Source organism: Hippocampus guttulatus, chromosome 3 (assembly GCF_054856545.1).
Source record: "Hippocampus guttulatus isolate MCC_2025c chromosome 3, RoL_Hgut_1.0, whole genome shotgun sequence".
Lineage (NCBI taxonomy): Eukaryota > Metazoa > Chordata > Actinopteri > Syngnathiformes > Syngnathidae > Hippocampus > Hippocampus guttulatus.
Window position 1 is genome coordinate 25,427,361 of NC_141263.1, and position 26,152 is coordinate 25,453,512.

Sequence of the window (26,152 nt, forward strand, 5' to 3'; positions counted from 1 at the left end):
TCAGTTCTGTGGAACAGCAATATGGGGACATTCGAACACAGGCTCTCCAGAGTTAGGTTAAGACAAGTCATGTCACCTGAAACACACTCAGGTCTTTCAGGTCTAAAGAAATATGAGGACATGACGACTGAAATCATGGAGAGTCCATGTTTCTGATTTATAACTTCTCCTGTGTTTGTCAAAGAAAGCTGTAAACTCAAAACTGATATACACTGATAAAATGCAATGACCTGTTGTAAGGATGAAGTAAATCTTCCACTCTTTTCTTGATCTTCAGAAGGTTTCATCAGGATCCGAACACCTGGTGTCTGCAACATAGCAGCATTGCAGTGTCAGAAATATTCAAATTTATTCATCCTAATTAGTTAATAAATTAATAAACATTGTTTTTCATTGAACATCGCTCACAGGAGGGTTTGGGATTAATATACCACACTATAGAAGGTTAACACTGTTCAGCTCTGTGTAACAGCAATATGGGGACATTCGAACACAGGCTCTCCAGAGTTAGGTCCAGACAAAAGTCATGTCACCTGAAACACACTCAGGTTTTTCAGGTCTAAAGAAATATGAGGACATGACGACTGAAATCATGACGAGTCCATGTTTCTGATTTATAACTTCTCCTGTGTTTGTCAAAGAAAGCTGAAAACTCAAACCTGGTATGTAATGATAAGACGTAGTAACCTGTTGTAAGGATGAAGTGAATCTCTCATTCCATTCTTGGTCTCCAGAAGGTTCAGTCAGGTACCCGTCACTTGGTGTCTGCAACATAACAACATTACGGTGTCAAAATATTCAGCATTCTTCATTCTGACCAGTTAAGAAATGAATAAACATTATTTCTCATTGAACATTGCTCACAGGAGAGTTTGGGATTAATATACCACACTGTAGAAAGTTAACACTGTTCAGTTCTGTGGAAGAGCAATATGGGGACATTCTAACACAGGCTCTCCAGAGTTAGGTTAAGACAAGTCATGTCACCTGAAACACACTCAGGTTTTTCAGGTCTAAAGAAATATGAGGACATGACGACTGAAATCATGGAGAGTCCATGTTTCTGATTTATAACTTCTCCTGTGTTTGTCAAAGAAAGCTGAAAACTCAAACCTAGTATATCATGATAAGAAGTAGTAACCTGTTGTAAGGATGAAGTGGATCTCTCATTCCATTCTTGGTCTCCAGAGGGTTCAGTCAGGTACCTGTCACTTGGTGTCTGCAACATAACAACACTACGGTGTCAAAATATTCAGCATTCTTCATTCTGACCAGTTAAGAAATGAATAAACATTATCTCTCATTGAACATAGCTCACAGGAGAGTTTGGGATTAATATACCACACTGTAGAAAGTTAACACTGTTCAGTTCTGTGGAACAGCAATATGGGGACATTCAAACACAGGCTCTTCAGAGTTAGGTTAAGACAAAAGTCATGTCACCTGAAACACATTCAGGTTTTTCAGGTCTAAAGAAATATGAGGACATGACGACTGAAATCATGGCGAGTCCATGTTTCTGATTTATAACTTCTCCTGTGTTTGTCAAAGAAAGCTGAAAACTCAAACCTAGTATATCATGATAAGAAGTAGTAACCTGTTGTAAGGAAGAAGTGGATCTCTCATTCCATTCTTGGTCTCCAGAGGGTTCAGTCAGGTACCTGTCACTTGGCGTCTGCAACATAACATTACGGTGTCAAAATATTCAGCATTCTTCATTCTGACCAGTTAAGAAATGAATAAACATTATTTCTCATTGAACATTGCTCACAGGAGAGTTTGGGATTAATATACCACACTATAGAAAGTTAACACTGTTCAGTTCCGTGGAACAGCAATATGGGGACATTCTAAAACAGGCTCTCCAGAGTTAGGTTAAGACAAAAGTCATGTCACCTGAAACACACTCAGGTTTTTCAGGTCTAAAGAAATATGAGGACATGACGACTGAAATCATGGCGAGTCCATGTTTCTGATTTATAACTTCTCCTGTGTTTGTCAAAGAAAGCTGAAAACTCAAACCTAGTATATCATGATAAGAAGTAGTAACCTGTTGTAAGGAAGAAGTGGATCTCTCATTCCATTCTTGGTCTCCAGAGGGTTCAGTCAGGTACCTGTCACTTGGCGTCTGCAACATAACATTACGGTGTCAAAATATTCAGCATTCTTCATTCTGACCAGTTAAGAAATGAATAAACATTATTTCTCATTGAACATTGCTCACAGGAGAGTTTGGGATTAATATACCACACTATAGAAAGTTAACACTGTTCAGTTCCGTGGAACAGCAATATGGGGACATTCTAAAACAGGCTCTCCAGAGTTAGGTTAAGACAAAAGTCATGTCACCTGAAACACACTCAGGTTTTTCAGGTCTAAAGAAATATGAGGACATGACGACTGAAATCATGGAGAGTCCATGTTTCTGATTTATAACTTCTCCTGTGTTTGTCAAAGAAAGCTGTAAACTCAAAACTGGTATATAATGATAAAATGCAATGACCTGTTGTAAGGATGAAGTGGATCTCCCAATCCTTTCTTGATCTTCAGAAGGTTTCATCGGGATCCGAACACCTGGTGTCTGCAACATAGCAACAGTGCAGTGTCAGAAATATTCTAATTTATTCATCCTGATTAGTTAATAAATGAATAAACATTGTTTTTCATTGAACATCGCTCACAGGAGGGTTTGGGATTAATATACCACACTATAGAAAGTTAACACTGTTCAGTTCTGTGGAACAGCAATATGGGGACATTCGAACACAGGCTCTCCAGAGTTAGATTAAGACAAAAGTCATGTCACCTGAAACACACTCAGGTTTTTCAGGTCTAAAGAAATATGAGGACATGACGACTGAAATCATGGAGAGTCCACGTTTCTGATTTATAACTTCTCCTGCGTTTGTCAAAAAAAGCTGTAAACTCAAAACTGGTATATAATGATAAAACGTAGTAACCTGTTGTAAGGATGAAGTGGATCTCTCACTTCCTTCTTGGTCTCCAGAAGGTTCAGTCAGGATCCCTTCACTTGGTATCTGCAACATAACAACATTACGGTGTCAAAATATTCAGCATTCTTCATTCTGACCAGTTAAGAAATGAATAAACATTATTTCTCATTGAACATTGCTCACAGGAGTGTTTGGGATTAATGTACCACACTACAGAAAGTTAACACTGTTCAGCTCTGTGGAACAGCAATATGGGGACATTCAGACACAACCTCTCCAGAGTTAGGTTAAGACAAGTCATGTCACCTGAAACACACTCAGGTTTTTCAGGTCTAAAGAAATATGAGGACATGACGACTGAAATCATGGAGAGGCCACATTTCTGATGTATAACTTCTCCTGCGTTTGTCAAAGAAAGCTGTAAACTCAAAACTGGTATATAATGATAAGACGTAGTAACCTGTTGTAAGGATGAAGCGGATCTCTCACTCCCTTCTTGGTCTCCAGAAGGTTCAGTCAGGATCCCGTCACTTGGTATCTGCAACATAACAACATTACGGTGTCAAAATATTCAACATTCTTCATTCTGACCAATTAAGAAATGAATAAACATTATTTCTCATTGAACATAGCTCACAGGAGAGTTTGGGATTAATATACCACACTGTAGAAAGTTAACACTGTTCAGTTCTGTGGAACAGCAATATGGGGACATTCGAACACAGGCTCTCCAGAGTTAGGTTAAGACAAAAGTCATGTCACCTGAAACACACTGAGGTTTTTCAGGTCTAAAGAAATATGAGGACATGACGACTGAAATCATGGAGAGTCCATGTTTCTGATTTATAACTTCTCCTGCGTTTGTCAAAGAAAGCTGTAAACTCAAAACTGGTATATAATGATAAAACGTAGTAACCTGTTGTAAGGATGAAGTGGATCTCTCACTCCCTTCTTGGTGTCCAGAAGGTTCAGTCAGGATCCCGTCACTTGGTATCTGCAACATAACAACATTACGGTGTCAAAATATTCAGCATTCTTCATTCTGACCAGTTAAGAAATGAATAAACATTATTTCTCATTGAACATTGCTCACAGGAGTGTTTGGGATTAATGTACCACACTACAGAAAGTTAACACTGTTCAGCTCTGTGGAACAGCAATATGGGGACATTCAGACACAACCTCTCCAGAGTTAGGTTAAGACAAGTCATGTCACCTGAAACACACTCAGGTTTTTCAGGTCTAAAGAAATATGAGGACATGACGACTGAAATCATGGAGAGGCCACATTTCTGATTTATAACTTCTCCTGCGTTTGTCAAAGAAAGCTGTAAACTCAAAACTGGTATATAATGATAAGACGTAGTAACCTGTTGTAAGGATGAAGCGGATCTCTCACTCCCTTCTTGGTCTCCAGAAGGTTCAGTCAGGATCCCGTCACTTGGTATCTGCAACATAACAACATTACGGTGTCAAAATATTCAGCATTCTTCATTCTGACCAATTAAGAAATGAATAAACATTATTTCTCATTGAACATAGCTCACAGGAGAGTTTGGGATTAATATACCACACTGTAGAAAGTTAACACTGTTCAGTTCTGTGGAACAGCAATATGGGGACATTCGAACACAGGCTCTCCAGAGTTAGGTTAAGACAAAAGTCATGTCACCTGAAACACACTCAGGTTTTTCAGGTCTAAAGAAATATGAGGACATGACGACTGAAATCATGGAGAGTCCATGTTTCTGATTTATAACTTCTCCTGCGTTTGTCAAAGAAAGCTGTAAACTCAAAACTGGTATATAATGATAAGACGTAGTAACCTGTTGTAAGGATGAAGCGGATCTCTCACTCCCTTCTTGGTCTCCAGAAGGTTCAGTCAGGATCCCGTCACTTGGTATCTGCAACATAACAACATTACGGTGTCAAAATATTCAGCATTCTTCATTCTGACCAATTAAGAAATGAATAAACATTATTTCTCATTGAACATAGCTCACAGGAGAGTTTGGGATTAATATACCACACTGTAGAAAGTTAACACTGTTCAGTTCTGTGGAACAGCAATATGGGGACATTCGAACACAGGCTCTCCAGAGTTAGGTTAAGACAAAAGTCATGTCACCTGAAACACACTCAGGTTTTTCAGGTCTAAAGAAATATGAGGACATGACGACTGAAATCATGGAGAGGCCACGTTTCTGATTTATAACTTCTCCTGTGTTTGTCAAAGAAAGCTGTAAACTCAAAACTGGTATATAATGATAAGACGTAGTCACCTGTTGTAAGGATGAAGTGGATCTCTCACTCCCTTCTTGGTCTCCAGAAGGTTCAGTCAGGATACCAACATCTGGTGTCTGCAACATAGCAATATTACAGTATCAGAAATATTCTAAAAAGTATTCTTCAGTAACTGAAGAAGTATGAGGGCATGACTGAAATCATGAAAAGCAACATTATACCAACCATAGAGTGTCAGAAATATGTCGTAGTTATATGACTTTTGAATAAATTGAACTACTTTTTTCAGTGACCACATTCACAGCACAAGTACTGTGTAGTACAGTACTCTTTATGGTACTTACCACTGTACAGCTCTGATAGCTAACAATTTCAGGACATCAGACACGACTGAGTTCAAATAATAAAGACAACACCCGAAACATACTCTTTCAGACTAAATCAATGTAATGACTGAAAAATGTGGAGTCCATGTTCCTGTCTTTGAATTTCTGTTGACGTCAAATAATCCTCTAAAACAGACACTTGTGTTAACTTTTAAAAGGTAATAAACTGTTGATGAAAATGATATTTCACTCACCTATGAAATATAATGATTTACTTATTAGATCTGGTTGTCTACAGGTGTATATTCAGGCATTACTTACCAGTGCTCTCCATGCCCACTGAGAATCTCCATAGTCATAGGTTATTTCATTCCCTGCTTCGATATTTTCAATTGCAAACAAGCAAAGATGAGGTTTATCCTGGATTGTCAGCTTTTTCATTCTACAGTTTGGGCCTTTGTGAGCATCATTGACAAGTCGACCTAATGAACCATCTTCATGGGAGGAATCAATGCTGAAATTGAACAATGAAACATGAAATGTTTTTCCAGTAAAACTACAATGTTGTACAGAACCACATGATGTTTTTCTAGATCTTGACTTACCACCATGTGCTTCCTTTCCATTCAAAATCAAACAGGAAACAATTTTGCTTCTCTGTGTACTTTTTCTGTCTCTTGTCTCGTTCATAACTTGAGATTAACTCTCCACGGTACTCAACCACAAATAACCCCTTTTCGATTGGTTCACTTGTAAATACACCACGTCCTAGGACACGAAAAGTTGACACTTAAATGTTGATTAATACAATCCAAATCAGGCTTACACAATGCAGTTAATCAGATATTCACAAATACATGCAGACCAAAAAATAAAAATTTAAAGAGGGGAAAAAACATGTTTAGTGGTACGATAACAAAATAATTCCATGTAAAACTAAAAACAATTATCAGAATCGCTGATAATTTTCTTTAGCAATTTGTATCAGCACAAAATAATGTGGCTCCTTACATCAGAGTTGTTTACATTGCTTGCCTTCAATTGAACAGAATGTATGGAATAACAAAGAAAAATACCAGCGGTTTGACCGACAGTTTGACTAAAGTGATCATCATAAGTCAAGTGAAGTACCATTTTTCCTCAATGGATAACATTCGAAACCTAATTTCAGTTCCTATACTATTCCACTCCAAACTGCATTATATGGTTGAGGGAGAGAAAGAGAAGAGCAATAAGGTCAAAAAAAGTATGGGCAGCAATGTTGGTAATGCATTACCACCATAGTTTTTATTTTGGTCACAGGCAACCTAATGCGGCTGCACAGTGTGCGACTGGTTGGCACGTCCGCCTCACAGTGCCTTCTTGTGTGGAGTTCTCCCCATGGCTGCATGGGTTTTCTCCGACTACTTTGGTTTCCTCCCACATTCCAAAAACATGCAACGTAGTAGGTTCACTGAACTCACTAAATTGTCCCTCGGTGTGATTGTGAGGGTGAATGGTGGTTTGTCTGTGTGTCCTGTGATTGGCTGGCACCCAGTTCAAGTTGTACCCTGCCTACTGTCCGAAGACAGCTGGGATCGGCTGCAGCACAGCCAGGCCCGTATTAGTATAAATGGGTTTGAAAATGGTTGGATGGGATGTTTTTTTTAATCTGATTAACTGTGCGTTTCTATTTTTGTTATTTTCTCTTTGTAAATACAAATGCAACTCTAACAATTGTGGGAGGGAAAGGATTCATCTAATTTCTTTGTAAGCTGTCCTGGCGTTTCACACCTCCGATCTCCAATCAGAAATCCCACTGAGCAATATACACCACTGCACATAGAAAAGATACATTATGACTAAAATAAAAATTAAGCAATCAACAATAATAGTCATAATGATAATGACATACATAATTCCTGTGACCATTCTTTCAGTTTTAAACTAAGTAGAGACCTTTGATGGGCAGTACAAATTGCTGATAAAAATGTGGATTTGTCAAACAGCTACCACAGCCTTCTTCAATCAGGTGAAATAGGCATTGTGAAGGAAGTTTGAAGACATCTAATTTTCCTCGACTATTACAGATAGTATGCGTTTTTTATGAATTGTGATATTTGTTGAAGCACAATATTTTAACAGAAGCCGAATAATTTCTATTTCTATTTTTTCATTTCAAGATATTCCTAGTTCTACATGGCAATACAATATTCTCAAGAATTGAATGATAATGGCTGCTAAACATTCTCTTAAAAAGTACTTCAATTATTTTTGCTCCAATATGATCAATGGCATAAAAAAAACATGCTGTTGTTTATTGTGATATTTTTGGGGTAAATACAATGTGCGAATAAAATCTGTCACTGTGACAGGCTTTGGTTGCAGCTCTTGTCATGTGCGTGTGGTAGCCATAAGAATTAGATAGCAGGTAGATTGATAGCATACCTTTATAATCATTGATCCACTGGGCTTTCAAACAAGGCTTGTCGACTCCAGATAAAATAAAATGAGCAGCCTCAGATTCAGGGCTCAGTCTGGCTCTTCTTTGTGACATTATCACCACCAGTAAACATCTACAATGGAAAGTGAGAAGAAGTCAGCCAGACAAGCAAGCACAATACAATGGCAGCACTTATTTTGGCTCAGAAAGTACTGAGCCAAAGGAATATTATTTTCTTCCTCAAATATACAAAAATTCATTTCATCAAACATTTGCTGGTCAGATTAATAGATTCGGGCAAACCATTTGTCAGGCAGATAACAATGTAAAATTAAAATAGAGTAACACAATATTGTCTTGACCAAATGTACCAACAAAGCTGAATTCTGCTATAATTTCATTGCAAACGTTTGTTTGTTTTTTCATTGAAACGGTGTACAATTGAATCAACACAAGAATAAACAGTGTAAATACACCAGACTTAGCATAAAGGCTAGAAGTGCATGGCCCACTTTCATTAGGCTACCTGTACTAACTAATTTCAATTAACTGCAATCAAATAAAACAAATACTGCACTGAAATAAACATTTGGCACCAAAATCAAGTTCCACAGACTGTGTTGTCAAAGATTTAGAAAGGTTTTCTAGAACCTTGCCTGCAGGACATGTCCACATTACTTTTACTGGAAGCTTATTAGCATGCTAACGATCTAGCTAGCTAGCTAGCTAGCTAGCTGTCTAATTGAATGACATTACCTTTGGTGGGCACTGTTAAACACGGTTATATTGAACAAAGTCTATGTTACAGTAAGATAAACGAAAAGGAATTGCTTACCAGGTGGTCATCCACGCGTGGTCGTGTTTGTTTCAGAGAGTTTAATAGATATCTGGCTGTAGGATTGTCTGGCTGCTTCACATGTTGGGTTTTGTGTGACTGCTAATTGAAGTGACTTACCAGGACGAGGGCGGGGAAAATGTGTGAGTCAGTCCGAAAAAGATGACATATGAGGTCCTGCACAATGACGTCACTGAAAGTGTGTTAAAAGTGTGTTAAGGTACCGAAGTTGGCCACTAGTTTTCCAAATGAAAAGTGAGTCGAAAGTTAAACACACTTAAACACACAATTTCTGAAAATTGTGCTCTTTCAGGACATCACTTATTTTTGGTGTGGGAGTATCCTCGTGAGCTCTAGAGTAGTGTAGACTGCGTGGAAATATGAGGACGCGAAAAATGTCCTCATTTTTCCACAGGTCCTCATTGTGAAGGTGTGTTATCATAAAATTGTCCTGAGATGTCATGAATACAAACACACACACACACACACACACACACACACACACACACACACACACACACACACACACACACACACACACACACACACACAAGTGTAAAGCACTCAAGTATGTGTGTGTAGAGCGGCACTGTGGGCAACCGGTTATCACATCCGCCTCAAATAGCAAAGGTGCAGGGTTCGATTCTGGCTCAGGCCTTCCTGTTTAGAGTTTGCATGCTGTCCCCCCGTGCCTTCGTGGGTTTTCTCCGGGTATTCCGGTTTTCTGCCACATTCCAAAAACATGCAAGGCATTTTCTGGACCACTCTAACTTTTCCCAAGGTGTGATTGTGAGCGTGGATAGTCGTAAGTTTGTGTGTGCCCTGCGATTGATTGGCTGGCAACCAGTTCAGGGTTTCCGCCGCCTACTGCCCAAAGACAGCTGGGATAGGCTCCAGAACGTTATCTACCTGATGCCCATGATTGCATTCTAAACGTGGTATTTACAGATTGGTGTAGGACTATTGACTATGCGCTGTTACACAGAACTATACAGGCCACTATTCTACAATATACTTCTCCAAATAGTGTTCGTCACTGGCACACGCTCGTAAGTTCCCACATTTCATATTCTCGGCGATAATTCCAAATATCCATCTTTTTAATCCTCTGTTCATTCATTTGCACATTGCCAATGACTCCCAGAATGAAAAATGTGGCGTTACAGACAGGCCGCATATTGCCCCAGACGTCGAGCTGAGTGTGGGTATGAGCTTGGAGACATTCCAGAGGCAGAAAATGAATGGGAAGCATTTTGTAAATTGCATTGATCTATCCCCAAGACCTGTTTTCTGCCTGCTTCCTACTTGCTCCCCATCTTAATGCCTGCGTGACACCAGCAAAGACGGTGGGTGGGTTCAGTCGGCCTACAACTACTTCTACAGTTTTGTCGAAATCACAACCATCATCTTTGAATTGAATTTATTTCACTTTGTCTTTTTGGCGTTTCCTTGTTGCAGACATACTGTCACTCACCCAAGGTTGTAAAGCAAAATGCAAAGGCACCTTTCACAGACTTGAACACACTTTCCATGTTATCATGGCTCAGTTTGAACATGTTTGGCCAAAAATACAAGACACAACAAAATGGAAATATTGCGGGATATATATATATATATTTTTTTTTTCATAATTTGCCATCATCTATTTTTGAAAAGAGCTCATCAAACATAAAAACATTTTTATACCCTGATTGACCAATTAGGCAGTATTATCTTCATTGTGCTTAAGAACCACAGTAAGAATCACAGCTGGTGATTCATTGCCAGCCACTGTCCCGTGATAAAAGTCATTTAGTGGAATCACACCCTAACTAATGATACTTTCATCTTTGGATGACAGCCAAATACTACCACAGTGTGAATCGTGAACATTTCATGAAAGGCTCCTTAAGCTTGTGTTATTGCCTTAGTTGCTAGTTAAACTCAGTACATTAAAGACGGACAAAATCCTTTTAAAGCCTTGCGAGTGTGTTTAATTCTTCAATGTGATTTTTCAATCCAATTTTTCTGTCAATTACCTTGCTAATTCTGTTCAAGTTAAGCCTTTTATGTCAAGTATAATTCTCCTAGCGCACAGGAAGCATTTGAAAACATTTCATGTGACAATGCTTGTGGAGTGAGTTTCAGGGCCACAACTATCAGAGCAATCAAAGTCAAATTCACAACTGACTTCTGCTGAGTTAATACTGTATGTCAAAGCCATTTTTAAAGTGGTTTACAGGATATATGGACACACTAAGACATTGCCTCAAAAAAAAAAAAGAAAAAAAAGAAAAAATCATCGCCCATTTACGACTTTCCCTGCTCCATCTGTGCGCTCATGAACAGCCAAACCAATGGGGCGCTCAGACGGTACTTAAACGGTCAACAGTAGGCAGCGTGAGCACTGAGGCAGAGAGGGTGCACCTGTGGCAAAAGCTCCAAAATCTATTTGGGAATCATCAGCCTGGCCACCGTGGCCTGGTCCTGTGATGAGTAGGAAGGCCCAACCAGACCGTCAAAGATGCACGCGATCCCTCCCAATTGGTTGTCTGCGTTTACACGAGCGAGGGGGATCTCCCCGGGCGGGAACTTACCTTTGCAGATGGTGCCGTTTCCAACGTAGCCTGGCTTGCAGGTGCACAGGTGTCCTCGAATGGTGTTGGTGCAGATTGCATTGTCGTCGCATGAGTTCTGACTACTGGCACACTCATCGTGCTCTGTAAAAGAGAAGGATTGAGGAAGGCGGTCAGAGTAGGTGCGTATGCAAATGTGGAGAGGGTATTGACGAAAGGGTCATTTGTTAGCCTGGAAGATAATCTGTCAGTATTAAAACTTTTTTTTCTTTTTTTTAGAATTCGTATTTATGAACACCAGTTCTCTGCATTATTGCATCTACAGTACACTGAACCCCCTCAACCCCACCCCAAAAAAAGCAGTGTGCATTAATTCAATTTTTATTTCGTCATGTGGTTGCATGAAATTAAACCCATCTGGATCTGGGCCCATTTTTAAATGGAGTATATATCGACTTTTATAAAAATGGAAGATAATGGAAGGATGTTTTTTTTTTTTAGTTTTTAGTCTATAGTCTACTAAGAGTGAAGCTACACTTCAGCCTAATCACACAAAGCAACAAGAGTAGTGCGTTTTAACCTAACAGTGAGATTCAGTTCAGTGCGGTTCAAAATTTTCAACCTTAAAATTTGCGAAAAAAAATAAATCTTATTATCTAACTCACTTCATTCAATATTCGAGAGCATCCTTTGATTGGGGGATTGATGCAAGAGCATGGTGTGGTCAACTGCAAGACAAGAGTCTATTCACACTGCCATCCCGCGACTGGACTTAGAATAGTAACCGAAGAGTAAATGTGAAGGAAAAAATAGTGGCAGGAAATTGGTATGAATTGGGTCATTTTGCAATTTGAGTCATTTCTGTTGCGTCTTTCATGGATAATGCTAGCTTGTTAAATTCATTGGTGAGTTCCAGTCCGTTGTGCTGCTATAATACGACATTTTCATGTACTGCTGCGGAAATGTAAGCCTGATTTTTTTTCTGCTACGGAGACACTATTTGAGACAAATTGCTTTCTTTACGGCAAACCTCAAGTGAGTCATGAATATGGCAACCATCGACATAAATCAAGCTAACTACTGATTATGACTGATCAGTTTCTACATTAGCCGGCAAGAAGAGAATCCCGGAAGCAGAATTATACGCTGACAAAGAGGATCTAACGGTGAAATATGACATACTAGTAGTCGAGCCCCTTGAATTTTAAAACATAGGCAGCTAAAAGGAATTCATCCTTCATTAATTTTACCATGTCAAGCATTGTATTCCGCCTGCTGTGTTGTGTCAAATTACTCTACGGCTCCGCTAACGAGATAACAGACTTGTCAATTCATTGTTTGCGATACTGATTATGACTCGAGTCCCCCACTGAGGCACACGTGGAGAGTTTATTTGACATCAAGAGTAAACGATTTCCGTCAACTCAGACTTTCTGGATCCAATTGAATCTTTGCTGCATACATGTTACACACGAACCACTAGACGTTGCACTAATGAGCCATCCTGATGAGGCTTTGTAGGAACGTCCTGGGGCTGAGTACGACAAAGAAAGAAAAAAAAATCTACCGTAATTATTCATTTTCTAAATAGCATAAACAGCGTGAAGGGTTATAATCAAATTGATAATAAATATGGTATTCATTCATTTTAGGGAAGATGTTTGTTGTTAAAGTCCCACCACTGAGCTCATCAGACTCATTTTGTAACCGCTGATGGTTTTCAATTTGAATGTGGAGTCATTTCAGATGGCGATACAAAATGCATTTCAAATTCAATTATTTGGTAGCTGTAGTGGTGACGGCGGAAGAATTCTTTCTTCTATCCGAACATAAAGTCTTTAAGTATTGAGTATGTTCTCTCCTGAGGCAGCCCCTCTCCTCAGGGGAAACATACGCCTCATCAATATGCAGTTTGGGTGGGAGTCATGACTAACACATTTTCCTTAATTAATGAGCAGCATGCTTAAAGCCCCGCAGCAGCTAGCAGAAATAATTTAGCTTTTGTCTTCTCACTAAATGCTCCCTTTGTGAAAGTGAAACCCCCCCCCAAAAAAGTCAAACGGCAAGTGCTGTGCAGAAATGCTTAAGTTTATATCAAGGTAGTCTATATGAAAAGTAGGCGACATTAGTGGCGGTGTTAGACATGGAGCGTTTTATCATAAACATTTCTTGTGCTATGCTAAAACACTTAAGGCAATTTAGTATTTCCACATGTAGTCACACTTATTTCCTTTACCAAAGAGGTGTTCCAGACGAGGTGTGTCAGAAAAGTTCCAGAATCACCTTACGCAGCAAAGAACAACTGTGTGGCAGGAATGTTAGTGGCAATGACAAACACAAAGAGCGAGTATCAGTGGTATCATCCGAGCATGTTGTGTGAGTCCATTGTGCTCGGCCTAATGAGTCCTGATTATACACTGATCCAATATTGGGCTTGAACATGTCGACATGACCCCTCGGGGCTCTCAGCTAATGATGTGAAATGAAAGATCATCCAAATCTGAGGCGGTTTATTTCCCATTTCGCAAACAATGAGCAGTTAACAAATCAAAGGTGGGGCCGTGCCTCCAGTCACAGCGACCATTTTCTTTCACATTCATCACTAAGTGTCATATCGTACTCACTTGTTTCATAACAGTGTTTCGAAAGTGCCTTCATCTACAGCACAGGTGTCAAAGTCAAGGGCCGGGGGCCAGATTCGGCTCACCACGTCATTTAATGTGCTCCCCCCAACCCCCCGAAAGAAAATCATGTGTGTGAACTTGCGTGATCCTTGTTAAAAGCTGTATCAAAATGTCAAATTGTCATATAAAATAAATAATAATTTTGTTACCCTGTTTACACTCACTTGAACAATAATTCACCAGCTATTATAGGTGACTTATTTCAAAACAAGCAATCCATTAAATTTGTACAAGTAATAATGCGATGAGACAACATTTTTGTGGCTTCACTGTTGGCCCTCTGAAGGAAGACGTAACTCCAAAATGGCCTGCAACAAAAATTAATTTGACACCGCTGGCCTCCAGCAAGGACAAGCAAAAAAAAATAAAAAGTGAAGAGACTTGGGGGATGAGAATTGAACCAACCTTTTGTGTATGCGGGACAAGCTATCGTCTGTTCGAAAACGACAGTCACGTGTTTACTCGCAACTTGTTTTTATCACGCTGTGCCTTTAATAAAAGTGAATAACGGCCGTCGCAACTACCGTGGCTAAGGATACGACTGACCTCCCTCTTGAGAAATCACGTGATGTTTACAGCCACCTGCACGCCACGCATTTGGAACGTTCTGATTTAACGCAGACACCAGATTGGAATTGATCGTATCACATGTGAACAATTGGCCAAGAAATCTTCACTCAGACTGGTTGCGTGGACGCGGGGCTGTTTGCAGCTCCTGAAAATAAAGAAAGCGTCTTTCGTAATTAGATGTATCTTTCCACTTTGAGACAAGTTGAATCATAGTTGACGTCATTGTGCTCAGATTCCCTTGACTGGCTGCCCGTTGTTACCCCAGAAGGAAAGGTAAGTTTGATCCACACAGCTATTGTTGTCTCATCGTCTTGATTTGCTATCTGGCACATCGCCGCTAAATGACTCACGTTGAAGAACACTCCAACTGGGCTTTTAAAGGTTTTTTTGTTTTTGTCCATAGATGAAAAGTTAATGATAACGTGGTGATTTAAGTGAAAGGTTTGCCTTGAATGAAACGCTTCACCTGGTCAAATCTTTGTCTTAAGAACTTGGGCTTTGTTCCTTTTTGACAGTGAGCAATGCTTTCATCTCACACACTAAAGATGGTTTGTCGCCATTCAAAAAAAAAAAAAAAAAAAAATTAAAAATGCACCGGGCCAAGAAAATTGGGGAGGAAGGGAAAGTGACACAAGAGAGCTGAACAAATAGTAATGGGTCAAACTTTCTCTGTTACACGTATTAGAGGCTCAAACAAATCAGACGAAAAGAGCCGAGAGAAAAGCAGCTGCTGTTTACAGCTGAAACAAACCGGCAGACCAATAAAAAACTATTTGCCAAATGCCTCCAACAATGTTTTTATGCTTTTCTTGTCCTCCTACACAGGGAGATGCAATTTCTTTCTCCTATAAAAAAAAAGACTTTAAAGGGCAAAGCATTTCACATGCTGGTCAAGGATTAATTTGATAACGATGCTCAAAAACACGGCGAACTGATTTGGAAGAGTACAGCTAGCGAGATAGATAGATAGATAGATAGCTAGATAGATAAATGAATGCATACGCTGTATATTTAGATGACTAATATATTCCTCCATTTTTTTTTTCTGTGGTGATACACAAAAGGAACAAGATTGTTTATTATTTTTTTATCCCCTCTCTCACTGAAACAAAGTCCTCTTGCTTGTTTTCGAGCTCGGCCTTGATGCTCACCTTGACGTGATGAGAACTCGGCTGCGCCGTGTCCAGGGTCGCAAGGGGAAACAATATTGATTGCCTGTCACAGTATTTAGCCGAGGGAGCGTGGATTTCCATGAAATTAGTCCAGTAAATATGTAATTTTCCCGCAATAACAATCTTGACGTTAAAGCGACAATTTTATGCCGAGCTAGAAGTCAATGAATTCCACCCTAAACACAGCTGCTCTACAGTATACGATGGCAGGGAAGCCGGCTGTGCTCGCGAATGAGCTGAGAGTTTAAACGGCTCTCCTTCAAGTGATTTGCGATATTTTACGTTCATGTTTTCACATGACATCTAATTTTCTTTGTCATACACAGTGACACCCTGACTTACAAGTTTAATTTGTTCCAGGGCGACACAACTCAATTTACACTTATACCAAGGAAAGGTACCTCATTAAAATGAATTGAAATGCCATTAATTCGTTGCAGCCAAGCTTAAAAAGAAAAACAAAATCACAGTATTGCATAAAAGCACGAAGTGATTGAAATTAACCAGCTTGATAAAATGTAAGAAGGGTAGAATGTATGTATTTGGCAATATCTCCACCTCATGCACGCAACACTGATTGATTTATACGCAATTCGGTGGTCCTGACACCATGAGTGAAATTTCAAGTGAGCTCATCTGTGTGGATTTGCTATTTTATTTCACACCCATAGGCTCACTGTGAGCTGTGTCTCATTCGCGTGAGACAATATCATCCCCTAAAACTGAGTGATTTCAACCAGAATGGCGCTCGACATGTGAAGTATGCTGAACTCCTTTGTAACCGTTTTCAAGTGCAACTTTTTCTTTTAAACTTAAAGCTCTATTTTTGCAAAGTGAGAACTACTGTATACTGTACTTATTTTAATTTTCAGTCTCCTTAGTATAATTGTAATGTTATCATCTCAAGCAGATGAAGCAAAGCATTTACAGTCGTTAATTTGCTACCCTACGAATGTGTACAGCTCGGGGCCATGAGAGAGAAGCTTTAGCTGCATTGTGCATTAATGAAAACGTGTCCCATTAATGTGTTCTGTCAGTAAACACGCACAGTGCATTTTCCCCCTGGTCTCTCAATGTATTCACCCAGGGGGAAATGGAATCAATGCATCTCTCGAGAGCACAACATGAAGCTTTCCGCACAACGGCGTAACACGGAGACATAAATCACTGTGGACGGTTATACTGCCTTCTAGTAAGTGGAAAGGAATTCTTGCATCAAACCTTTATGAGGGAGCTAAATATAAACACTCTCCTCTTCAGAGACAATTATAAATTGATGAAAACTTATGTGACTCCTGCCCGAACCATGTTTGATGGGCTTATTAAAATGGCTGCTCCCTTGCCAGCCTTACAACGTGACCTCCATCTTTGAAAATCTTAACATATACAGGGAGGGTTGCCAAGGTGACCAAGCTCGTCACACCTGAGCTCAACATTCATTATATGCATAATTGGAATTGGATTTGATTACATTTTCATTAAACCAATGTGTCTGCAGGGGACTGTGGCCTTTCAACATCGGAATGTCAAACACTATATGTCGCCAGGCATGCACAAAATTAATGGCGGCTCCCTTTGATCAGAAGCCATCGCCAAACCCGAACATATTGCATATGAACTCCCCGTTAAGGAAACAATTGGACTATTGATCAGCCCGGTGTAGACAAGGTCAGAGTGGATAGATACATGACTAGCGCAAAAGGCAACAGAGTGTAACATATGCGCACTGTAGGCTACAGGCTGTCGAATTAAATGCTTATCCTATCGAAGAAAAAGCAAACGCGCTTAAGTTTACCAAGTGAAATCAATGTAATGCCACAGAAGCAAAACCAAACAGGCAGTGGATTGAAATCGATCTTGGGGGGTAGAGAAATTAATAGACAAAGAAAAAACTGTTTTACTCTGTAGAAAATGACAATGCTAATTTGGGCGTTTTAGGGAGATCATTTCATGTCAATCAGTCCATTTAATGTTTTCTGTATCCTGCCTAGGTAAGGCGCACGCACGTTCTCGGGACTAATTTGAGCCCGATTTCCCGCAACCTCAGAGTCATGTCTAAAATGTCATGACTATTATTCTATTCTCTAATCTGGATCGTTTTCTGTGCAACAGAACATGTTTGCCATCAGTCCGATGCTCTGTGGCACTATGCTGCCTCTCACAGGCCAGTCTTGGTACTACAACGGACATGGTGATCTCGTGGCGTGTCGTCTCGAGCACGCCTCACAGTTCAACGATAAAGCGCATCAATGATAAAGCACCTCAAATATTGAACTATGAAATAAACATTTCAGTCATCATATGTTGCTTGCATAAACGCAACATTCATGTTCAAATATTATGAACAGAATACAATACTTTTCTTAGTCGTTCTCATCGTTCATTTTTCAGAAAGCCATCCAATGCGACTTTATTCGTCAACTCACGAGCGCACAGTTTGAAAATGCCATCATGCAGCAATGGAAGAAAAACACCAGTTTTCTGAATCGTATGTGTAAATTTTTTTGACTCAGCATCTGGACATATGATGATCATATGATGCAGTACAATGTGGGAGCTGGACATTTTCCACCATCACAGATGGCACATAGCTATTATCCACCAACGCATTGAAGTCAGGGATCATAATGACCCTCCGCAGGGGAAATCACTTGTGTTCTGCCTTCACCGAGTCATAAAACTGAGCGTCAACACCATTCATTATCCCTCCTTTTGCCAATTGGCCGGTACTGCATATTGCATACACAATCTAATTTTCATCGCCAAATGAAAGATGAAAGATCGATTTTACTTTATTTGTATCAATAAGTAATCACTTAGAGTAAATGGCTGACTGAAATATCGTGAGATGTTCAGCGTAACTCTTAATACAGAGAGATTCTAAACAGGGAATGGTGTCTTGTGTCCTGCTTGTCAAAAAAAAAATTAAAATTAAAAAGTGCACAACGTAGGTCAAATATCACAGTGATGAGCCAGCGACAATGCATAACAATGAAAGTGGACAGACAATGTCTTGAACAATGTTGGAGTGGACAGTATTTAAATACATACGACCTTCACTCCAGAATGCCAGAAGGGTGTAGCAATGCAATACAATGGAATTTAAACCGCAACACGGAAAAAACTCAGCCAAATTGAAATTCTCTGTTTAAAAAAAAAAGAAAAACTAAACGAAATAAAACAACTACAACAAAAAAGGATGACTTCAATGTTGCCAAACTATCATAATCAGCATATCACAAGAGCTGTCAGAAGTAGTGATGGTTTTTATTCTATACTTGTGTAACAGTTAATGGACTGAATGAAGAGAAACGTTTATTACCCAGAGTCTTTCAAGATAAGAGTGTATTTTAAAGAAGAGAGAATGCTGTCTCTACACTGAATTTTAAAGAGAATGAGGGTAGCCGCTTACATTGGATGGCAAGGAAGTCAGCTGTGTTCCCTCCCACAACGGCGCACCTGCCCCCTACCTGCACCCGTCTCGGAAAACACAGAAAGAAAGAAATCCACCCATGCGCACTAGACATCGACATGCGCTGTCCCAAGTCCAAATTTGGTGACATAAGATCAAATCACAATGAACTGTAAACTATATAAGTGTGTGTACTCTCAGATTGGTGGCATTTTGACAACCAACGTGTAGAACCTCACACCGCCTGACACTGTTGATTTCTCCGTCCAATCCTTGTTTCCCCTGAGCTGCTTGCCTGCTTCCATAGAGGTGAAATCAAGTGGAACCACAATTACTGCAGGTTCCTATTGTTTACTGGGCACTGTCAGCACAAAGGACAAGGCCCTCAGCAAGGCAGATGATAAAAAAAGAGAAATCGCAAGAGATAATGTCCAATGGCATTTTATACCTCAGAGGAACAAACTGTGCATTTTTTTTCAATATCAAGGGAAATTATTTCTTAACAGATGGGGTAATAAAACATATGAAGCACTGACAAATACACACATACACACAAAGGCTACACATACTATATATATACAGTATATATATATATATATACTGAGGCGGCCCGGTAGTCCAGTGGTTAGCACGTCGACTTCACAGTGCAGAGGTACCGGGTTCGATTCCAGCTCCGGCCTCCCTGTGTGGAGTTTGCATGTTCTCCCCGGGCCTGCGTGGGTTTTCTCCGGGTGCTCCGGTTTCCTCCCACATTCCAAAAACATGCATGGCAGGCTGATTGGACGCTCTAAATTGTCCCTAGGTATGAGTGTGAGTGTGGTTGGTTGTTGTGATTGGCTGGCAACTGATTCAGGGTGTCCCCCGCCTACTGCCCGAAGACGGCTGGGATAGGCTCCAGCACCCCCCGCGACCCTAGTGAGGATCAAGCGGTTCAGAAATTGGATGGATGGATGGATATATATACTGTATAGATAGATAGATAGATAGATAGATAGATAGATAGATAGATAGATAGATAGATAGAGATACTGTATATATCGATTTGTGTAAAAATATTAAAATTCAAGCGGCAATATTGATCTTGCGTGTCACACACACATGCACTGTTCCAATGCTTTTGGCGGGGAATGGAGAGAACTGAGTACCTGTACCAATTACAGGAGCATTAAGGGTACTATCAGTCATTTTTAGTTCCACCAAACAAATGCGAAAGCCTTTAGCACATGCATCCAGGATTTATCTTTAGGAGCACATGTTGAGTGTTTCTGCTGCTACGAATCAGCAGCTCAGGACAGTTTACAAGCCGTAAAATAGATTGATTATCCATGGATACCTTGTCTCTGCGTGCCTGCCAAGACTGAGCTAATTAAAGTACACGAAGAGAAAGAGAGCAAGAAAGGGGGAAAAAAGGAAGCAGTGATGAAGAACAGCGCGCAAACAACCTGCTTTAATCTGACACAGTAGCCTACCTACGGGCCCATGCTCTAGATTAATCCATGGCGTGACAATCATGAGGACAAAGCAAATATACACTATTTGTTGATCATTGTCCACTGAGGAGACATTACATTTTTCGTCTCCACAGTAAGTGTGGACAAGCTGAATGACTGCAATCACTTCTCACAATGGCTGCATTCATCAAAATCAATTCCTTTTATTTTTCTGCAGGCTTTAATTTCAGATCACAAATAATTCATCATCAAATTTGCCGAGCCATGATACGATATGATTCTGGCAAGCCACCAATTTTCTGCACTACGTCAGAATTGCACTGCAGTCAGTCCCTCGCCTTTGTGAATGCAGCTGATGGTTGACCCGCACTTCCTCTGGCCACTATTAGGAGCTCGCTCTTTCTCCGACCTGCTGTTGCACCACCCTCGGGCAATTAGCACACAGGTGGGGAAGCTATAGAGCAGTGGTGAGGAAGTGATAGGCATGCTTTTCTTTTCACAGACACAAAACACAGTATGAAGTGGGTGGAAGGAAAAAAAATCACAAAATGATGGTGTGGTATTATTATAAACATGGCTAGCAATCAAAAATGGCTTGTTGAATCTGTATTTGGCTTCTTTTTGAAATTCAAACTCTCATTTACAGTAGACGTTGGCGATTGTCTTCACCAACGATCGCATTCGACCTTGTGTGAAATGCCAGTCAGCACACAACTGCCAAGTGTACTTCAAGTGCCTCGTCTTGAAAAATTGACGGACTGGCGATGGCGGTCAAGTGCCCAGGCCACACTGACAGATGACAAATGACGGCCCACCAAAAATTTGTAAACTGTCCACGTCTGGTTGATGGTGACACTGCACATGTTGACACAAGTGCAAGCAATCATTAAAATGTCTGGAGGAAGTTTTAACCCTGGAGAACCCAAGAACCGTTTTCTTCTTTGGAAAATGATAAATTTTACATTAAATGCCTGCTATATGTTCACTGAAGACCAAAATATGTTTTTTTCCAAATATTTAATGCTTTAATCCTAATTTAGGATGAGGGCCAAATTTGACCCTTTGGGATTTAAGGGTAGCATTTGAGTAGCAGAATTTATAGGGGTCAAATTTGACCCCGTGGGTTCTCCACGGTTAAACAGACAAATAGAACATTTGTATCCCAACTCACAGACGTGCTTTTCGCAGCCACATTGCTTGTTCCAATCTTGTTGCTCGACACAAAGTTCACCTTTTTAAAATGTAAATGTAAATGCAAAGTATAATAATGATTTGTTTTCTGTATTTTTCATTATTTTTATTATTATTATTATTATTATTATTATTTTGTAGAAAGATTCTATCTAGCTAGCTAGCCAGATAGGGAAAAAAGCTAGCTAGCCAACCAGTCAGCCAGCTAGCCAGCTAGCTAGCTAGCTAGCGCTCTCTAACTATATACTGTTTATGTAAATAAAATAAGGAAGGGTTCATTTTAATATTTGGTATTGTTCTTTTCAAAGCAAAAAAAAAAAAAAAAAAAAAGACCTGATAATAATACCGCTAAAGTAGCGGATCAAGAAGCAGTCTTGTTAAGAGTTATCGTATCGTCTTAACAATACTGATCCCTATCTCTGACTAGTCAATCTCCTATAAAGTGCACAACTGTGCCTGACCAGACCGAATTTCGGGAAAGAGTCAAAACAGTGAATCTGCAGGAAAGAGGCCGCAACTTAACCCGCACAATCAATATCCATTCATATAAGAGTGAGTCTTCCTGGCTCTTAAAATGTGAGTATCACCAAACAGACCTACCGGTGCAGGAATATTCATCCACTCGGGTGAAGCCTGGCAAACAGTCGCAGCGATGACTGCCGGGAAGGTTGACGCACACCGTGTTGGACTGGCAGTATAGTATTTGGGTTGCACACTCATCGATATCTGAGAACAAAAGCAAATACAGTCGATTAAAAGCGATGAAAACTACTCAGTTCTCATTCTACTACAGGTGGTCAAATTGTCTTATACTTGTCCACAATTATGAGTTAAACACATGAACATTGATGGCATCATGCAAGTGTTGTTTTTAACAGTCCTGGCAATAATAACAAAACAAACAAAAAAATTACACTTGGGGCGTGTAGGTTGCACAGTAAAGGGGAACTCAAGTCAAAAATGTTTCTTGCAAAAATAGATTTTATCTATCAGCACTAGTCTAAAGATGGTCTTGTCATTATTTATTGCGGCGATATAATATCTAAATAGATTAATCCGCCCATTTTCAGCCATCTCAGTGGGCAGAAATGTCGACATTCTCCTCTGCAGACAACCGAAACCATCGTCCAAGGGCCTTTGGGCTCGCATTGCAAACATCACAGCTCACCTGTTTTCTAGGTTTTATCACCTAAAGATCTTTAGGTTTAGTTCACCTTTCGGTCATACGCGGCTTCCCGGTTTTTGCTATTGCACGCTATTTTATCGTGTCCAATGCGTGCTTGCCTCTTTGGGGGCCGCTGACAGAAATGGAACTGTCATTTCACACAGGAAGGATTTTTTTTTTTTTTAACTCAGCATGGTGTGTCTGTTTCTTCCCATCACCCCCTGCTCGTTCTTACATCTCTGCCGCTTTATTCAGGCAGTGATGTAGGTCAGGACTGGAGAACAGCTAAAAATAAGACATGATGGGACTTGTGTGTCTGTGTGTGATGGCACCACCCTCTTTGTGTCAATGTGAGTGTCTGTGGGCAGGATGGTGTGCAGTTTATCAGTTCGTTTGCTTTCATCTGTTTGATGCTTCCAAACACTGTTGCATCACTCTGCAAAACAGGTATGATAAACACATTTGTAGATCATTACCTTGCTATAAAGGCATAATTTGCTGGCTGTTTTTTTTTTTTTTTTGCCGTTGTCTCAATTATTAACGTTTCGCAATTTGTTTTGCTCGTGTTCTTGATGCACAGTGAAGGGATTTGCCCCGGCAATTTGCATTCCCCTTCTTCTTTGACCTCTCTTTGTCACCCTCTTTATTTCTATTTACACTGAAATTAATCTCACTCAAAAATTATGCAGTGTGATAATTGAAGCTGGCAGAGTATCACACACACACACACACACACACACACACACACACACACACACACACACACACACACACACGCGCGCGCGCGCGCGTTTGATATTTCTTCCAGAGCAGACATATAATCCCTTTTGATTTCAATTAATGGACTCATCACGAATAAATAAAATAAGACACAACACTCAACAACATGGTTTTGCAATTACATTTAAAAATATTATTCCCAGTCATTGCCAATGAGCACAGCAATATTTTATAGTTTTGAGTAGTAGCACAAAAAAAAGATGTGGAATTTACTCATTTGTATTTCATCAAGTGATTGTGCCTATTAAAATCATCTGTACTCAGATCAATTATAAATGTAGATGTATAGTGTACTGAAAAAATACATCTCGATTCAGATAATTTTATTTTGTGTCACCATTTGACGAAACAAAACTGAGTAAATGCAGCACAACATTTTTTTTCGGCGCAGCAGGTTGTTATAAGTACACGTCTGTAGAACACTGTATCCTGATTAAAAGTATAGAAAAAAAGAAATATTGAGCAACTAACAAAGAACAACAAAATGAACTTTATTTTTTAGTCTCACTTTTTTCATCAGTGTTAAATCTTTTTCCATGGTGTCTTGACGGGGTTTCATATCTACTGCACTGTGCTGTGTGTGTGTTTGGTACATTTAAAAAAAAAAAAGGGGGGGCCCCCTTAGAGCTAACTCTGAAAATTGGAGCACCACTGCCACAGGCAATTACACTTCATTCTAATACAGTGAAGAAAAAAAACTAACAAAAAGAAATCACACCGGGGGGGCCGCCCCACCGTTTAAGAAGGACTCCATTCAAGCCCTTTACAATTTACCGATGCTCTGAGTGGTATACTGGTACATTAGCGTCCACACAGACGGATGAAAGAAAGCCTGTGTTTTTCCTCATTCTTCCCACGCTTCAAACTTGAAAAGAACAAGTAACATTACATTTTGATGCGGTTTGGGCCTGATTGTTTTGAACGGAGGAGTCTCCGTTGGAGCATTCTGCAAAGACATCAAATGTCTCAAACGAATGAAAAGACCCTGCTATCCTTCCACACATCAAAACTAAAAACCTCATCAGCATGCTGTGCCTGACAGCGAGCCCTCTCTGGCACAACGCGTCCTCTTTTGGAATGGGAGGTGATAAACAACAGTTGCGTACTTAATTAGACAGAGCTGTTCGAGAGAGACGCCTCACTTATCGGCACCATTGTCCTTTCGGAGGATGCATATCGAGGAGGGAGAGTTTGGCTGGAGAGTAAGCGAGGGGAGGTTTCACCGAGCTGTCAGTCTGCAGATTGGCTATTCACCGCACTGCACTCTGACATACTTTTCACACATCTGACAACCGAAACTGTGACAGGGTACATCTGACAGACGCAACAGAAATGTTTGGGGGTGTGTCAAGTTGATAATTGCACACCGGGTTGCAAACAAAGACACAGCATACATCAAAGCATGTTTGAGTTTTCCCAAAGTATGTTCTGCATAAGTGATGTCGCCGTGCGGCAAAAACAATCGGAAAGGCAAACCAGAATCATCTGATTGATGCTGTATATCACGCGGAAAACAAATGAGCCGTGATTGGTCTCTTTGACCGCAGGTTTCCGGACGCACACCTGGACTCAACTTGAACAACTCAGCGTCTTGACTTTCTGAGCACCCTCAGCTGCTGACCGCCTCCATCGAGAGCGCGCTGAAGCACTGCCAGCTGCGCCGTGGCACACAGGAGGGAACTAAGAAGTGTCATGAACCGTGAACAGAAAATCCATGGTCAACCTCTCCCGTCCTTTGAACAACCTCTACAGCACCCGCTGTCTCAAGAAGGCACCCAGCAGCCCCCTACTGGATATGTGGCTGCAACGATTAACACATCAGTGATCACGATAAGAGAATATATAAATCCAATGTACCGTATTTTCCGCAGGATAAGGCGCACCTCAAAGCATTCAATTTTCTCAAAAGCCGACAGTGCGCCTTATGATCCGATGCGCCTCGTATAAGAATCGATATTCTGATTTCTTGGACGTAGTATTTTAAATGTTCTGTAAAGCGCTTTGTTACAATTGCAAAACGGTTGTGAAAGCTCGATATAAATAAAGCTGTCTTGTATTGTAATCCTTTTCGAGTAGCTCCATCTACTGGATGCATACCGTAACCGCAGCCACAATTGTAGCTTCTAGTCTATGCGCCTTATAATGCGGTGTGCCCTATATGTAAAAACTGTTTTAAAATCGGCCATTCGTTGAAGGTGTGCCTTATATGCCGAAGCGCCTTATAGTGCGGAAAATACGGTACTTACATTGTGTTTAATTTGCATCGTTTTGACTCATTATTCTAAATTTAAGATGTGTCACTGTATGTATTTAAACTTTTGAGCATATGAATTTGGCACCAATGTGAGACAGTAGACCCAATTTCATTGTGCACTGTGCAAGAGACGCAAA

General features: G+C 40.2%; 1 protein-coding gene and 1 long non-coding RNA gene across 4 annotated transcripts in view; both read right to left on the minus strand.

Annotated features, from left to right (window-relative positions):
* Positions 1–26,152, minus strand: part of LOC147207971 (protein kinase C-binding protein NELL1-like) — a 126,667-nt gene that overhangs the window by 31,942 nt on the left and 68,573 nt on the right. Inside the window, exons 13-14 of the mRNA XM_086107672.1 lie at positions 22,417–22,542; positions 11,358–11,480 (exon numbers count right to left, since the gene is read on the minus strand). Coding sequence (XP_085963798.1) covers positions 11,358–11,480; positions 22,417–22,542 — 249 coding nt within the window. The remainder of the gene's footprint in view (positions 1–11,357; positions 11,481–22,416; positions 22,543–26,152) is intronic.
* On the minus strand, positions 4,836–9,990 carry LOC147207973 (uncharacterized). Of its 3 annotated transcripts, none has more exons than XR_015100522.1 (4): positions 7,952–9,978; positions 6,130–6,292; positions 5,237–6,038; positions 4,836–4,858 (listed from the first exon to the last, which is right to left on the minus strand). It is a non-coding gene; the product is annotated as an uncharacterized LOC147207973 (long non-coding RNA). The 3 variants fall into 3 exon arrangements; XR_015100521.1 differs by having other exon boundaries at positions 5,237–5,314; positions 5,846–6,038; positions 6,130–9,951; XR_015100520.1 differs by having other exon boundaries at positions 6,130–9,990.